The 18,310-nt window shown below is 42.3% G+C and overlaps 1 protein-coding gene across 1 annotated transcript in view; it reads right to left on the bottom strand.

Annotated features, from left to right (window-relative positions):
- Window positions 1–18,310, bottom strand: part of dtx1 (deltex 1, E3 ubiquitin ligase) — a 47,622-nt gene that overhangs the window by 6,110 nt on the left and 23,202 nt on the right. The window contains exons 3-9 of the mRNA XM_006803094.2: window positions 15,967–16,714; window positions 8,707–8,768; window positions 8,430–8,591; window positions 5,909–5,970; window positions 5,643–5,801; window positions 4,185–4,346; window positions 13–102 (exon numbers count right to left, since the gene is read on the bottom strand). Coding sequence (XP_006803157.1) covers window positions 13–102; window positions 4,185–4,346; window positions 5,643–5,801; window positions 5,909–5,970; window positions 8,430–8,591; window positions 8,707–8,768; window positions 15,967–16,714 — 1,445 coding nt within the window. The remainder of the gene's footprint in view (window positions 1–12; window positions 103–4,184; window positions 4,347–5,642; window positions 5,802–5,908; window positions 5,971–8,429; window positions 8,592–8,706; window positions 8,769–15,966; window positions 16,715–18,310) is intronic.

Raw genomic sequence — 18,310 nt, 5'->3', positions numbered from 1 at the left:
GTCGCAGCTTACCTTCCTGCCTTTCTCGTTGTCGGGGAGGTAGCAGTGTCGAGGGAACCCTCTGGCACTGAACTTCTTCCCAGGGTTGGGGTGCTCATTGGTCTGGTGAAAATGTCAAGAAGAAAAAACAAAAGTTACAACGCCTTCACTTGCAATTATGACTTAATTGTGTGGGAAATGTCAACAGCACCCACAGGACAAGCTTTACTGCTCACATCGCTTAAACGAGGCTTTTGTAAAATAATCAGCTGGGAACTATGTTACTTTCAATATGCAGTAATATGTTCAGTCTCTGTCAAAATAAAGTGCTTTGAAACCACTAGCATGAAATAAAAATCTTGTAGCTCATCAAAGCCAGGGTCCCACCAATTCCCTCAACCTTATCAATAAAAATACGTTTCACAGTTACAGCAACCTTGTTATAACAAATTTCTCTTGTTTTTTGTCCCTTTTCCTATTTCCTTTTCCTTTTTTATGTTTACATTATGGTAATATTGCCAGGCTTTGGTTGCTGTAACAACACATTTGCTTTTCCCGGTCTTTTGTGTGTTCTTTGTGCCTCTATTAAGCACACTTCTTGGACAGGTTACAAGGCCCCTTTTCACTGTAACACTAATATAATACCACCTAAAAATAAAGCTGCAAGAAGCTTTGATGGAATCAGGTAGTTCAGCAGGGCACAGTCGCCATGGCAACTTGATCAGATCATGCTAAAAGCTGGCTGTAAGCAATAACAGGAAAAAAGTTCTGTGCTGACTCATTTTTTGACAGTCTTTGGAAAGAAGTGCCGAGATGGTTAGAAAAAAAACAGGTGTGGCCAAAAGATGAAGAAACTTTTTAAATAAAATTAGATAAAGCAGAAACTGATATCACGGGACTCTTTAAACTCAGCTCGTTTCAGTGACTCCAGAGGTATGCTATTTTCGAAAATCAGGCATACAGTTCAAAAGTTACATCAGAGGTGATCCAGAGAGAGTCATTCCACTTTTGATTAATCCCAGCGCACCGAAAATAGCTGTAATTCCCCCAAAAGGGGGAGTGCAATGTGGCCTCCAATGAATGGGAGTGACTGATTTATGCCTGCATCTAGAAATAGAAATTATATCTTCGCTTTTCAAGTAAAATATTGATTATATCATCACACTGAAATGAGACTAATATCGTGTTTTTTCTCACAACGAAGCCAATTTTAACCATAAATCTAGCTTCCTGCTAATGTGTGCTGCCTAAAAGTGGGGAGATCGATCCAAATACAGTATCGATACCAGTATCAGGTTGATACTAGCACGATGCGATCAATACGTGGTTCCTATCCTCTAAGGAACCACGTAGTCCAGTAGCATTTTGTTCATGTTTCTTTTGGAAATGACAAAAATGACCTCAGACATGCATCATAAAACATGTCTGAACCTCTTTGTGTTGACTGTCATGTTTATTTTATGTATAGCCTATAGCAAATGTAAGCAACAGAAGCTGACCCAAAGTGCTTTAGAGACACGCACATTTACATTCAAGGTCTCCAACAAATCCCAGTTTCAAAATACACAAAAAGCTGAAAGATGTGTTTTTAAAAATCACAATAATTTTTAATTACATATTAAAATGTGTTCATAATTTGTAAATTGATGATTCATCTTATAAGTCATGGCACACTGCTCTCCCCGTCACAGCCTTTATAGGTTAAAAGTATCAGTATTTGACTTTATTTACTTTATATCAGTTCGAGTATTGTATTGCAGTATTACACGGCACTAATACTAACTGATCACGGATGAGTATACTTCTTAATGTTCATTAAAGACCAAAACAAACAGGTTTCAGCTACAAGCCATCATAAAAACAGGAGTGATATGTCATCAGTCACAGTTAAACATAAACGACACAAATACATAAACATAAACTATCAATACCATGACACTGATTACAGGTGTATTATGTAAATCTGCAGGAATATTGCACCATCTACTGCACATGCTGGATGAAATAGCATGCCCTGTTGGGCCTACAAATGAGATGAACCCCAAGTACTTAAATGAAATAGCGTCACACAAAGTATGATAAAAGGAGGGTGCTGGTGTTGTTATGTGTTTTCCTGGAATTACAAGACTCTGGATCACAAAAAGCAGCTCAATGCTAATCCTTAATTTGAACCTTTAGCGTTTTCAATTTATAGAACACAAATCCAGTATTCTCGTCTCTGTAACTCTGCAATTTGACTCAACACGGGAAACCTCACCCGGCCCGGACACGGAAAGGATTGACAGATTGATAGCTTTTCGATAGTCCGTCTCGAGTTTGTCTTTAAGGAGATCACACATGATGGCAGCTGAAATAAAATGTCATTGGGCTTCTTTCAACTTTCTTCCTGAAGTTGCTTTTATGTTCGAAGAGGCTGATCTTTAGATCTCATTTAGTTTTCTTCACATATACATCGGCAGTGTAGTGTGGGCTTTTCAACCAGTGGATCGCTTCTTGGTTTTTACAAGAAAATCTGTTTGATTTTGAACTTCTTTCTAGTGTGGGATGCAGAAATGTGTCCCTTTGATCATAGCGCTACTTGCTACTTGCTACTTGTGATGATCAAACACTGGGAAGAAGATCAATATTTAAAAATGTTATTGTTTTTCTCAAACTGCTCTGATGTTCACAAACATTAAGACATCTATTCATCAGCGAGTGCTGGGTTTATGGGAGGACAATCCCCTCATCAGCACCTATTACTAAAAGGTAACTACAAAAGTATTAGCATGGCAGACTCCAATCAGGCAGCTAGAAACTCTCTGCCGCTCCTCTCTTTGTGCATGAAATCAAAATAGTTCATGCCATAAAGTGGCTTGTGGTGCAATCAAAATCCAATTCAAATCTAAAAACTGAACATTAACATTAACTACAACTACACAAAAAAGAAAAAAAAAATCAACACCACCAACAACAGAAATGACATTTCTCCATTCATTCTGTACTATCTTGCAGGTGCCCTCGTGACACCAAAAGCCTAGAAGGTTAGAGCGTTAGATTCTCGACCATTTAGAACTTCCTCTGATGATCTCTGTAAACCACATTGAGTCTCTCTCCTGTCTCCTTCCCCTAACCCCGCCTCCCACTATAGCAGATGGCACCCCTCCCTAAGCCTGGTTCTGCTGGAGGTTACTTCCTGTTAAAGGGGAGCTTTTCTTTCCTACTGTCACCAAGCGCCGTGTGATTGTTGGAGTTTTCTCTGTATTACTGTAGGGTCTTTATCTTACAATATAAAGCACCTTGAGGCAACTGTTGTTGTGATTTGGTGCTATGTAAAATAAAACTGAACTGAATTGAAGTGAACACACCACCTACTTTGACCTATTAAAGATGTACAAGTATAAAGCCCCATATAGTGTGCCACTATTTTCATCATACAGTTTTGGGTGCTGGCATAGACTGAAAAGGCAAAAGAAGATGGACAATATGCACAGCGTCACCACTTCCCTACTCACCCAATTATTTTGCTATCGTCCACAGAGTACAGAGTGTAAACCTGACCATCTATGATGATCACTCATGTTGTCTAGAGTGCAGGCTGAACTGCAGGAGGGGAAAAAGACAGACCTACAGTAATGTCCCCTGGCAATAGTGTATTGTGTTGTTATGCTGATCTGAGTGGTCAGATGACCCCCAGCGCTATCCCTGGGGGCTCTATGCCTTCTCCGCTGGTGGAAAAAGGTCAGCTTATTGACTCAATTTGAGCTCATCTCAGGAGGAGAAAATACCAGCCAAAATACCACAAGCTCAGACCCGGTGAAATCCAATTGCAAATCCCAGCTGTTTAATTTTCTTATTAATGTTAATCAGTTTGATGTATAAGCTGAAAGACAACTCAACTAAGGAAAGGCGGACTTGTATGCCTATATCTATAAGGACAAAAAAACATACATGTTTTCACTCTATATATTTCTTATACAACATAAGCCTTTACCATGAGAGAGAATTACTCTTAGACACTTCTTTGTCTTTGCCCTGAATCACTGCTTAATTCCTAAAAATGCTGTTTCCTCAGGATCCCGACACCTCAGCTTCCTGCGTGAGTAACTCTCCATCCAACTTAAGCGGATAAGCAGTTGTAAAAGGTCACAGATTTAGAGGCAAGAGACAGCGGATCAGGGTAGAAAGGCAGGCTGGTGGATTAGGTGAAGTGAGACGGCTCTCACCTGGATCCCGGCAGGAATATCATAGACAATGCGGATGGTCTTTGAGTCTGGGTAGCCTGGCAAGCAGTGTGGTATGACGTGGTACTCCATCTTCCCGGGGGGCTGCGTGCCTGTTTTCTCCCCATAGATGGTTTTGCACGTTGGGCACTGAAGACTGCCATCCTGCTTTGGAGAAAAACAATGATTTGACGTTAATGACGCAATAAAATTAAACCACTTTGTTTCCAAAACCCCAAATTAAATGGATGATTTGCAATTTTTTTTCAGCCTAGAGACAATATATCAAATATTGAGACTGAAAAATGCCTTTTATTTGTTTCTGCTCATTTTTAATTTCAGCTCTAAATAGAATGATTCCAAACAGCAGATAGACGATGTTAGGAACTAACTGGTAAATATATTTTAATATTTAGTGGATAAAAAAAACCATATTTTTCTCAGGAGTTGTTAGTCTTTATCCCCAAGTAGAGCTGGGAAAAATACACCACTGCAGTTCTTTCTGGAGCCACAGTAGGATCTATTATAATGTAGTATAGCAATATCACCTATCGCAGCTTAAAGAAAAATCTAAATTCAAAGAGGGGAATTTTAGAAACTGGACAAATAAATAGTAGAATCATCTGCATAGATTGTTACAGTAAAATGTAAATAAGGAGTTTGTTGTTTTTGTTACTTTTGTAATTCACACTTTTATTTAAAGGGGAAAATGGTGTGATCACATTACACCCATATTGGCTTCCTTAGACTGGCTTTACTTCCATTTCAGGATCCAGTTTAAACGTTTATTCCTTCTTTTTAAACCTCATGGTTTGTCACGCTGTTAGTTAACAGAACTTTGGAAACCCTAAACTCTTAGCTGAGCACTGACATCTACGAACGACCTGCTCTTGGATATTCCCAGATCAAGGATTTAAATTAGAGGTGATTGAGGCTCCCAATCTTCTAAAGACCCATTTGTTCTTGCTTTCACGTCTAGTTGAGCAGAGTTCCCTGGCTTTATTATGCAAAAACAGACTTATTTACTTTGTTTTATTACATTTCTGTTGTATATTTATTGTTCATTTAGTGATTCTTGTGTATAGTGTATATTTTGTACAAACTGTACAGCATTTTGGTGAACTGAGGTATTTTAAAGGCACAATAGAAACTTTGATTTGACTTGATTTTTTTGTTCTGGAGCACCAACAGTGCAGCATGGTGTTCTTTTGTTTGCAGTTGCAAGCAGTAAATCTGAATTTCCTGCAAGCAAACTTCAGAGTCCAAAGTGATTTTACAAAATACTGTGCTGTCAAGACTGATCAGATGAGGCTATATAAGCTTTCCATCTGTTAGCAGCAATATCGAGGGCCATCATCTGCCAGTGCCATGCAACCCCGTCGAGCTGTAAGACATCGTGAGTTTAGAATTTGAGCCTAGCGTGACATCATAACAGCGTCTGGCTCGCAAGCTTTTACCCACCTTATTGCCATTGTTGTACATGGCCACCAGGCATAGCAGATGGTACATGTGCCCACACTTGCCAAGTTTGCCCACCAGCTCTGGCTTGATGCCTTTGTGCTGCAGGACGCCTTCATAGCCGGATGACATGACCAGCCTCTCCATGCAGATGGTACAGTCCTGGAATAGCGGGCCAAAATACTTGAGCTGCCATTTGACACGTACATGACTGTACTCATGAAGCAACTTAAATCCTGAATATGCGCACCGATGGGTTTTATTCTCACCTCATCTGGAACCACTTTAATCTTCTCAGTGTATCTTCGCACCACATCTTCTGGGTTTTTTCCTTGAGAACATGAGAACAAGCCACAGGTAAGTGTGAGCAAAGAGAAAATTGACTATTCAAAAACAAGAGAATAACATCAGATCAGTCTCAGAGACTACTCTGCCCCATGTGCCTTTCTTTTCTTTTTTTTTATCAATAAAAGAAAGTGTGCACGTGCAAACAGTACACATGTTAGTGATGTTCAAGAGGAGGTCACCTTGAAGCTGCCACATAACACTGGCAACCCCACACTCTCATAATCCCTGTGTGCAACCAGGCTGGTATGGCTGAGAGCACACCCACAGCTTACATCCCTAATACGCTTACAGGCAACCTTTTTTCCCCACGAGCTTTTGTTTGTTCATTTGAGGGAGAGCCAGTGAACAGAGGCAGAGAGAGTAGTGAGGGAAGGAGACAGCTTTTGTCCCCCCCAAATCCTCAGGTATAAAGGGTATGCAGGAGGTAGAAATGTGTGAAGAGAAGGAGAGGTGGAAACAGAAAAAAGGAGGAGAAAGTTAGTAAATGAATTAAGAATAATTTTACTCTGTTGTTATTTGACAGCTTCATTCACTTCTCTGATTGTTCTGGGTGCAGAAAGCAGAGTAATAGAAATCAAATCAGACACAAACACATAGGTTGCATATTTGTCTGCTGCCTGAAGTAACATTTGAAAGGTCAATAATTTCTAATTACTACAGCAGAAGATTTTATTTTATTTTATTAGTAAAGGCAGTTTTGCTGTTTTTTGGTAATAGTCAGCCCGTTCTCACTCCCGAGGCCTAACATCCCGACGATTTGTCACATCCCGTGGCGTTCCTGAGGTATGTGAAAGGTGACCTTCCGCGTTCTTATGCTACGCACCAGTTTATGGATGAAATCCAGTAGAATGACAGTCCCGCAGTAATACACGTACCAGCCATGTATTCCAGCCCTAACACTAACCCTATCCCTAACCTTTACCAGCACTTTAATGACGTTAAACTGCGTTTTCCAAAGTGATTTAAGTAAAATGAACGAACATGTGAGATTGATTCCAAACAGTTCTCATGTTTCCTCATTTTTCCGATCTTGTCACTTAGGGATGTGGTGGGTGTCTGGAAGCGTAATATGTTGACAATTTGTCACCTAGCGTCAAATATTACGCTTTGGGAGTGAGAACGTGTTGTAATAGTCTGCAGCATTTGTTGAGGCTAAAATAAATATGTGGTCATGAATTTGCGATTTTTAAAGTTTTCGCACAACTTGGCTTGAAAGTAATACATTCATATAAAAGATACCTTCTAATAGCATGTTTTAAATTCTAGTTTAAGGCCAAGTGTACTTGCAAAACTAATAACTATATATTTAGTGCTAGCTAGCTATTACCAGGCAGTCTGGATATATTAGCTGTGTTAGCATTTAGCTTAGCTCTAGGCCTTACTTAAAGGTAGTCTCACATAGCTGTTAGCATAGGCTCTTGTTTTTTTTGTTTGTTTTTTTTTGTTTAAAAGCTTGATTTTGGTGAATTTGAATAAGGACCACCGCAAAAAACTGTTGTGACAACAAACCTAATCGGACACTTAAATCACCATCTCTCAACTGAACAAGGAGATTTTAAAGAAGCTAAGAAAAGGAAAATTGTTTAAAGCTAAAGAAGCAGGAAAGAGAAAAAGGCCGTTATCTGGTGACGTTATAAACACAGCAGATGATGTGAGTACCTGACATTTGTTGCACTTGCTTTTGTAAACTTCAATACTTTCTTTTATAATGAAAATTACACTATGCATTGAGGAATGCTTTTGTTGGCGCATGCTGTTCTTACTGATACTGATACCGGCAGGTCACAGTTGGAGAAAACTGGAAAATTGGAAGGAATTTAAACTGGTGTATCTCTAAACAAAATCTTTGTTCACAATGATGAGATGCTTGAAGGACTGACTAAGAGGACAAGTGCAGTGCAAGGATAGAAATCCAACAGTCTGACTGTTCAATTAATACAAAAACTCCCCGGGGAGGTCTGTGGTTTCCACTACTTGCATCGACCAACACTTACTCAGGCCCAGAGCTCTCCAACTATACACCAGATGCCCTTTCGAACCGGCTCAGTGTAACCATGCCTTTCATTGTGGCTTCATGTATCAATCTGAATGTAGTGTTACATTTATGAAGTTGTTATTTTACTGTATACATATATGAGCTTTTCAAAAGGTACAGGAATGCCTTTCAAACTGACTGTTAGCAAACTTGGGTGAAATCTCAGCCACTGTTAACCTTATGGAACAATTATGGATCCCTCAACAGTTTATTTGGTGGCTTATTTTGCAGTTTCAACACTCAGAAGGCTGAAACATGTCGCAAAGTTTGGCAGAACAAAGATGGTCTGTCAGTGGTTGGTAGATTTCTCTCATCTGTGCATTTCTCATTTCTTCACTTATTATAAAACTACAAACTACAGTGCTGTTGTTCTGAATTCATTCTGTTGTTCGGTCCCGCCGTCTCACCTCTTCTTAGGTGCTTTTTCTTGGTTTTGCGGCGCATGCCGTTGATTCCTGGCACAGGTTTCATGTCGCTCTTGTTGATGGGGGGTGGGTGCAGTATAGGTTTTGGTGCGCGAGTCAGGCAAACAGGCAGACCTGCAGCGCACATCAGGATACCTGTCATACCTGACGCATGGGTAGAGCACACACACAGAAAAATAAAAAACATTACTCATCTCAGCAAAAACTATCATTTATAGCTGATTGCTAAACAGATGCTGCACAGCAGATTTGGTCTAACCTGCTAAGGCTGGGTGCACTGGTCCAGAACCAGTCAAGTTTTTAACTGGGAGTGCAGGAACCCTTTAAGAGAAAAGAAATGAAAAGTGAAGCAAAGTAGGCATAAAAATAGTAATATTATAACTACAGTGTTGTTACAGTCCCTTACTCAAAGGTCTCTACAAAGAGAATTGCTCACATTACACAGACAGATGCTTCTCGCCATGCGGGTCCATTTAATACACAGCTTATAATCTGTAAATGACCCTGTGACTGCTAAAATGGACAGTAAACGGTCCCATTTGTGTACAACTGCTTGTTATGCCACAGCTGAAAAACCTGAAAGCAGCAGACAGTTCTGCTCTGCGTGGCATGAAAAACACTCAAGCTAAAATGTCAAATGTGCTTCACAACAAAGACGGAGACAACTGCAGTAGGATGGGACAGCTTGACTTGTGCAAAGCGCTGCCGCAGAGTCTGATTCAGGATGACATTCGGAGAGGTGGAAGTTCATGACAAACACAGACGACAAAGACAGTTGACTTGCTCACTCTTCAAGATCTATGAAGCACAGCGGGCAAAAACAGGGGCATTAATATGAGCGCGCAAATTTCCCCGAGCGAAGCAGAGCACAGAAACAAGTTTCCTTTACCTGGATTAAAAGTACGAAGCCATCAAACTAAGAGCTATTAAAGCTGAGATTACACTGCCCTTTAAAAAACACCTAATAAATAAAATCACACCAAATATGATGGTGTACTCAAATGTACTCTTAGTGCCGGTCCCAAGCCCGGGTAAATGGAAAGATTTTCATTGGGAGTGACGAGGATAGACAGGATTAGAAGTCAGTACATGAGAGGGACAGGTTGGGTCAAGCGATTTGCGCTTAAGTTAAAGAGGCAAGGCAGAGGTGGTTCGGACATGTACAGACGAGCGATGGTGGATGTATTGGACAAAGGACGTATGGAGCTGCCATATTCCAGGCGGAAAAGAGGAAGATCTCAGCAGAGGTTCATGGAAGTAGTGAAAGAGGACATGCAAAGGGTTGGTGTTAGAGAAGAAGATACCGGGGATAAAATGGAGGCAGGTTATCCACTATGGCGACTCCTAAAGGAAGCAGCCTGTAAATTTTACTAAATTTGAAAGCAATGGACAGCAGACAATTATAAAAAAACAAACGTAAGCCAGTGTGAGACAATGATGAAAACAAGCACTTTACTTTGAAATGGATAGTTTCAAACCACACATTTTTATTCCCGTTAACAGTTTAGACTCCAAACAGGTGGAAAAGTGGACTAAAAAATTCTAATTAAGTTTTATAACCATTTAAATTCCTCTTAAATTGCAGAAATTACACTAGGACACTTGGTTAGGCCTTCATACATATTATTTTACGAAGAAGGAAGCCGTTGTTCATTTTTAGATTTATTGTTTTAATATTATTAGAGTTGATGGTAAGAATGACATTAGAAGAAGAAACCGCGAAGACTAGGTCACAATATGAACTGATGTGAGGATATTTTGAGAATGGTGGCTCCAAGGGAAAATCATATATCATGTCTCCATTGAGACCTCCAGAAATTAATATCATTAATGGGATTCTGGAATAAAATGAAGCTTGTATTTCACCACTTAGGAAATAAAAAAAATATAGGTCTGTACTTTAATGCCCTTTGGCAACAAGTGAAGATAGAGACAAAGTGTTTATATAGAAGAAATCATCTAGAGTAGAAGAACTGTTTAACAGGAAACAAACAAACTTAGTTTGTGTGACAAGAGCTTGTGCAGACTGATGGACAACCATTACAGAAACATGTTGGTAATTACCAATGCTGTTAACTTGGGCCAGCTGGGGCATCAGCCTTACACTGTGTGTTGGCCTAATAAATTTCTCAAGCACTACATATTTTGAACAAAGCCAGGGTCTCTCTCTTTTTAGGAAGGTAACCTTAGACACCTGTAATACAGCTCACTGTGGTGGTGCGGTGTAGTTAATGGCTCGGCTCTTGGACGTAGAAGTGGCCGGTGGAAAGAGTGGCACACCTGGCCTGCATTTGGTGCGGGCAGACTGCAGCACAGAGTCATTACGCTCCGAAGCCGCACAGTTGTCGGAGGAGTGATTAGTAAAGAAATGTGTGCACTAACTACCTTCAACCCTGTGGTTACTGTGGCAAACCTGTTACACTTCTAAACCAAACCCATGTTTCAAATAACGTGGAGTTAAAGGTAGCCATCATCTCCGGATGTTCAATGCTGTGCTCTCACTGAATCAGTAGAGTTCTCAGTTTATTGACTACAAACACGTACACACACATTCACACACTCCTGCGCACATCTCTTTGCTCTTTGTATGAAGGGAGTGAAGTGTCAGACCCTGTAGCTCTAGGCACTGCACAAATCCGCATCAACACAGCGCTTTGATATTAGTGAGGGACTCGGTTCTTACACCAGGGGAAGCCGCTCAATAAGCTGAGTGCAATAACAAAGGGACACGAGGTCTGACTGAAGCCGATGTGTCCCACTGCATTTCTGGGAAGGACTCAAATACGCTGCGTCTCACACCAGCGGGCCAGAAACCAGGATCAGCTTGCTTTTGTTCTGGAGTGTAACAAAAAAATACAGCGATGTGCAGCTCTGATAAATGCCTTATGTCAGAAAGTCAAATTCAGAGGGGGGTGGGAGGTGGGGGGGGGCCATGTCAGATTTGATTTTTGTCCAAAAAAAGACACCAGTGAGTGATTTCACACCTTCAGCCACAGAAGAAGAATTAATAGACGAACTCACCTCCTGCAGTCTGCGCGTGTAACAAAAACTAACCAGTCAATACTTCACAGCACACAGCCGCCCTTCACTCAATGAAAGCACCAGTTTGAGTCAAGAGGTTGGCGGTCTATTTTTCTGTGTCTGGAATAAAAAAATGTGTACAAAAGTGTAAAAGCTTATATAAAAAAACCCCAAAAACCAAAAGCAGAACAAAAGTAAAAAGCAATCTAACAAACAAGAAAAATAAATATATTCACTGCCACCCAGTGGGAGAATCCTTCATTTGCCCAAATCAAAGCACAATGTGGACAAGATGCCTCCCTTTATGAGTGCATGTTTAATTTAAGCAGTTCACAGAGAGTCCTGTGATCAAACAAATCATTTTCATGAGAAGAAGAAAGGGGGACGACACAACACAAGAGCCCTTAACGCCATCTCATTGTGGACAAACTAAAAGCACACACAGCAGTGGATCTGTACTAGAACAAGACATTAGTTAGTTTCATTTGTACTGCATATAGATTCTAGAGAAGATCTCAAAATAAGACGGAAACTCCGTGGTACGATAAATATGTTGATAAAACAGCCGAAACACAAAACACACAAACATTAGATGCTATTGATAATTCTTATCACCTAACCAGAAAGACACGCACTCTTACACACAGACGCACATCTTGGAGCGCGTTCTTTCCTTCAAATCTCTGATTACACATTAAACTGGCAGCCAGACGACCTGTAGCCAGTGTACAGCTGTGGACATCTGTCTCCTTTTGTACACAATTCTCTTGCCTTTCTTGTTTTTTCATTTAGAAATGGGAACCTCTGAAATCAGTGAACCCTGTACCTCTGAATCGCGCCTTAAACCACATGCCGCTAAAAATCTCTAACACGGAATAACCTTCGATGTTGATTATTTCATCAAGAAACGCCAACATTCATGTTAAAAACCCTGAGTTGTCCTCACCAAAACAGCCAGTTTAGGGTTAAAACAATCAATGATCCTCAACAATGGGCTCTGTTGGCTTGTGCTCAGACCTTGAGAGCAATTATAACTCATTGTCAGCGTAAACAAGCGCAGACCTTTTCCACATTCAGCAAACTACACTGAACCTTGTCACCTCTACATTGCTTTTACGCTGACAACTCCAATTCTTTTCATCCTCCTGTCTTGTGTTCACTTCTTTGTTCCCTTCTCTCCATGAAGTAAAAATTAACCTGAGCCTATCTTCGCCCAAACCTTAGACAGTGTGTCCGAGTGGCATTTCTTATAACTAAGGCTGTAATATCTAACCCAAAACCAATGTAATTTAGTAATAAACCCACCTCCCACAAGCTCATCCATCAACACCACAGCAATAAAGGCCCCTTGCAGATCATGGGCACGAGGGTCACTATTCCTCCTCTATCTCCTGCTCAGAGTAATACTTCTTCTCTGGAGGGAATCTCCCAGCTGCCTTGAGGACTTAATCAGATGTGATTCCCAAAATAAAGAGACCACATTAAGCCTCGCTGAGGAAGTGCTGACGGAAGACTAATATCTCCTCATCTGTTTATTATGCGCTATAAAGACAGAGTCGAATGGAGAGAACTCCACGAGTGCTTAATTGCATATTGATGTGTATCGCAGGAGAGAGAGGCTTGCCCCCGCTACACAGTGTGGGTGGGAAATACACGTCACCACGCAGCTGAAATGCCCTGAAAATAAGCAACGATGGCACAGACGATTTCCAAAACTCTGGCTCGGGATTTTTCCATTTATTTTAATAACAATTTTCATCATGAGGGGAGTGCCAGAGGAGGAGAAGCAGAGCAACACACTGAGGGATAATGATCTCAGGCCTCAGGCTGGCTCCTTAACACGAGCAGCTCGTAAACACAGCCGATAGCAGCGAGGGAACGCACCCAATTAAAAAGCTCTTTCTTTCAGCTCATGAAGACAAGGCCTTGTTTTTTTTGTTTTTTGTTTTTACCTTTCATCTTTCACCTGTCAGAGAACTGAAAGCAATACTATAAAGCAGCTCTAACTAAAGACCTGCAGCGCAGGGCTTAACCTGGTCGAGCGGAGAGAAAGTGCACAAGAGGAAGTGGTTTGACTGACAACGGAGGCCTAAAAACACAAAACAAAACAAAAAAAATCCCCAGAGGACATGTGAAATTCTTTCTCTGTTCATTCCGCTACACATGATATCTGTTTATCCTTTAAACAGGCAGACGATTCGTCGTTAACATTTCTCGTATCTATGCGTAAACACATAACGACGAGAAAAATCTCATAGCGAGAACTTGCTGCGATTCCTTTTTCGACGTGTCGATGGTGAGTTTGGTTTAAGGGTGAAATACTCGAGAACGATTAGCTATACGCAACATGGTGCTGCACATAAATGATGCAAGACTATTGACTCAAAGAGATCAACACGAACAGCTCTTTTACCAGCAAATATTTAATGAATTCATAAATATCATGAAATATCTATAAAGATGATGCAAGCTAGGTTCAGAATTATTTAATGAACTGATTTTAAAAATAGTCAGTTAATTTCTCCCAGTTACATCACTGTAAACTGAATATCTTTTGGGCATCAGTTAAAAAAAAAAAACCAAAACAAGCAATTCAACCAGTGAGCAAAGAAAATAATCTAATAACAATAATTAATAAAATAATAGACAGTTGCAGTGTTGCTTCCAGCTCGTGCAACAGTGTGATAAGAAGAAACAAAAAACGATGGCAGTCTGCATCTGTCGCTGAGCTGCACAGGTGGCGATATGTGGGCTGCTCTGTAATAAGATAAACTGATGTGTTGACACAAGCCAGCAGATGGTGCCACTTGTGATGTTTTCACACGTAACACAGATGCATTAAACACTCCCCCCCTCCCCTCCCCCGCTTTGACAACCACAACCTGTATCCTTTTCAGAAGATACAAAGATCGATATCTGGCCTTTTATCATCAATGGACTCGAGAACAAATGCGTTGTCTCGAAAACCAGCGTGCAGCTTTTCTCACTGGTGGCTTGAAGTACACCTTGCCTGATTCGTCCATAGCGGCTGCCCGGTTTGCATACATAAAACAGCGAAATAGAGTCATGTGAACGAGCCACAATGTGCCAAATACCTTCCGTGCACCCAGCAGTTATATTAGAGCGTGGGCGTGTGAAAAAAAACACAGATCTGATGTTTTACATTCTGTGTGGGTTACTCTGTTATCTGTCTGTAGCAGGCTTGTGGGAATATGCGAGGGAGTTCACGTTTCAGTTTGTGTCTGTGCGCTTGCAAGCTCTCATGTCCTGCTGTGTGTATGTTAACCACACTCATCCTGTGCGTCGAGCCACTCGCCTGGGAACTGACGCGCTCCGCCTTTTACCCCCTCGGTCTCTTCCTCTCCCTCACTCTAGCTCTCACTGTCTCGTACCAAACTCATTGTGCTGTGAGGTAAAAAAGAATACGAAAAGAAGAAGAAGTCACATTTCGCCCACAGCTCTGAACACCTGAGCTGTCACTGAATTCTTGAAATGCAGAACGAAGCATCGCCGAGTACGTCGCACAAACAAAGTCATGACCTGCTGTGGTGAGGATGGGGGTGGGGGTGACACTGAATTAGGCCACAAAGTGAAAGCATGTGTGTCCGGGTGAAGGACGGTGTTATTCAAACATGCAGTAAGTGTGTCTCTCCCCATGAGCGGCGAGAACAAAATGGAATCAAATTAGATCAGGAGAGGGTTTATTTTAGCAAAAGAAAGCAGGATGGGGGGCACTGAAGTATCGGTTACAACGCTAGCACACTTCTATTCCTTGGTTCCATTCTCTGAATCGCTCTGAGGTCAGAGCGCTCTGCCGAAGCTCCCGTTTTTCCTTGATCCATTATTCATGCTTCCCCAGTGGAGCTCTGCCTCCGTGGCAAATAGGTTTCCACAGCTACGCGTTCACACACATGCAGATAATGATGCAGATAAACACGCGTTCAGATCATCCACATACAGTGTCAAACTGTCTCTTCACATCCCGTGACACAACAACCACAGCGAAGTGTGAGAGCAACAAATTACTTCAAAGCAGAAGCAACAGAGGGCTCCAACAGAGGCTGCAGCATTTCACGCCTATCGGGGGCCGACATAAGCTCGTTATGGAGCAGTAACCATGGCGGGCACACATATGGAGGAAAAGGGTTCCTCCTCGGCCAACTGGGCCAAAGGAGAATCAGCTGGACTTTTATCCTGCAGGTTCATTGATCGGCACGTTAACAACAGTAGTTATAAATTAGCAGAAAGAGGGAGAGAAAGACAGAATATACAGCACGGATTCAGGGTGACGCTTTTGTGTAGCAGACATGAAAATTGGCTCTTGGCTTTTAATATCCACCCGTTGCCTCTGTGGAACTGTAAATTCAACTGAATCGGAGCATTATGCCTCCGTTATATCGAGTGAAAGGCCACTGCCAACTCCAGAAAATCTGAGCTAGGAAAAGAGGCCAATGCCTTTGTGTGCATTGGCCTCTCGTGTACAATAAAAAATCTTTACCCTGCTGGGATGGCTCCTCTGGCAGTCCCCACGGAAATGCGCTGGGTGCCCGGACGGTTCAGATTGTTCTGTCCGTTAATGGTGAGAGTGTGGTGGCCATGGGCAGATGAAAGAGATGGCATCACGGGGGAACAGGGGAAGTTGGCAGCAGACAGTGGCAACTGCACCTGTTCAGCTTTAGCTTGTCCACCTCCCAGGCTAATGTTATTGTTGTTTGTGCCAGTGGAGCTGGATGTTGGAGACCAAAACGAAGTACCGGCGAAGGTGTTGCTCTGCCGCACTACGGTATGGGTCCCTGCGGCGCCTGCGTTGCCCGCCGTCCCCCCGTGGGGTTTACGTCTCTGGGAGGCCAGGATGGCATTAGAGGCAGCTCTTGTACTGTTAACCAGGATGCACTGCTGGCAGGAGCAGGGCTGGCCAGAGCTGGCGCCCACAGGCCAGGACTGGGACTTGGGGATGGAGCCCATGATGAGTGGGTAGGCCAGGTCCATGCGTCTCCGCAGACGTCTCTTTCTCTGGCTCTGCCTGTTGGTCTGAGACATGCTGTTGAAGTCGATGAGGTAGCAGAAGCCCAGAGAGGTCAGGTCCAGCCAGGGATGCTGCTTCTCATAGGCGTTCTGGATGGTCACGCAGATCTCCATGTCGTACGGCGTCCACGAGCCGTTATCGTTCTCCCACTCCCACACCACACCTTTCCCTGGGGCAGATGACGGATCATAGAAGTTCCTCTGGACTGGTCTCATGGTGCCTAAGAGGAATCAACAGAGAAGAGTGGTAACGTGAGGACGGCTTTGTATTCAGAAAGCTTATAACATGTTTCACTCCAGTAAAATTAGCATGTAGAAAAGAAATGGGGGCGGGGGGGACTCCTCGAAAATCCCATACCCCATAATGCATCACATTGTCCATAATATTCAATTCAGATTTCTTCACAAAACTTCTTTTGCATCAAAGCCAACACCTCCAGATTGAAAAGCAAGGAGCCCAGAAACTGAAAAACCTGATGACATCATAAGGATCATTAATGCATAATCACTCTAATGACGTCTGTGCCTCTGCATGGAGATTTTAAAAGTTTGCATAAGTAACCCTATGTATCACCACGGTTACTTATCATGAGTCATACTCACAGGCTTCACCACGCATAATGAGAAGATTGTTGGAGTGCCCCTTTAATGTATTTCAATTATTGATCTCACCATAGGCGGAAAATGAGATGGTGCTAATTTTATGAGAAAAAATAATAGATAATAGAACATGGGTTTGCCTTTCACAGTTTGGTGATGTATTCTCGCTTGTGTACCACTATAATTAACAGTTAATGAGTAAATGAATAACTGTTTGGATGATAAATAGACAGAAACTGCCTGTGATATTAGCCTGAGGAGATCCGCAGCTTTTCTGTGTAAAGTGTTGAGACGCCAACTTGACCAACTGAAGGAGATGAGGTATAAGAGTTCACCTTCTGCCTGAAGCGATAACAAACTGGGGTGCACACATAGTCCAATCACTCAACCTTTGAAGCTCCTGCTGTGTCGTAAACTGCATGCACGGCCACATCATGCCCACAATGCCTGCTGTGTCCGTCTGAGCGGTAAAAGGGGGGGGGCATAAAGCCAGGAGCTTTGTACTTCTGTCCGTCTGCTGATGACTACTCAGCTCCCACCTCCATTATAACACAATTACTGTAGTCACATGGGAAATTAGGACACCTTAGCTTATCCATCTCCCCGCCACACGTCAGCACGGGTATCCAGGCACTCCAGCCGAAAGCGTCATCCCCTCATTCCCCCACCTAATTTAACGGGTAAATGCACACTCCCAAACCAGGGAGGACCAGGGTGATAATGGAGGGAAGGGAGTGTGTGCCGAGGATGAATGGGGGTGGGAATGAGTAGAGGGTTGGTGGGCAGCAGTAAACCCTCACCCGGGAGCTTGATGCTGGCTCCGGAGAATAAAATGCATCAGCAGGATCAGCAAGTCTGACCTTGAGTCGTTGCTGCAGACTGCTAAAGGACTGGGCTCGACAGCTAATTTTATTTGGAGCGTCTTTAGAACCACGCACGCACGCACGCACACACACACACACACACACACACATTTACAGATGACTGCTCAATGAGCCAGCTGCCTGTGTCTCTCACGTCTTCAGTCAGTCAGCCGTGCACAACTTTCTCAGCCAGTCACATCCATGCCTGCTCACAGCTTGCCAACTTGCTTTCTTATATAGCACTATGCAAAAGGGTAAAAACCACCTCTTGTTTCTTTACATTTTGCTTCAAGTGAGCCAGAGTTTGTTGTAATTAAAAAAAGGGTCTTGAGCAATAGTTCTCCAGGGTTTCTA

The sequence above is a fragment of the Neolamprologus brichardi genome, chromosome 12 (genome assembly GCF_056152115.1).
Source record: "Neolamprologus brichardi isolate AB-2024 chromosome 12, ASM5615211v1, whole genome shotgun sequence".
Classification (NCBI taxonomy): Eukaryota; Metazoa; Chordata; class Actinopteri; order Cichliformes; family Cichlidae; genus Neolamprologus; species Neolamprologus brichardi.
Note: the sequence above shows the minus strand (reverse complement) of the source record. Positions and strands in the feature narration are given on the sequence as shown.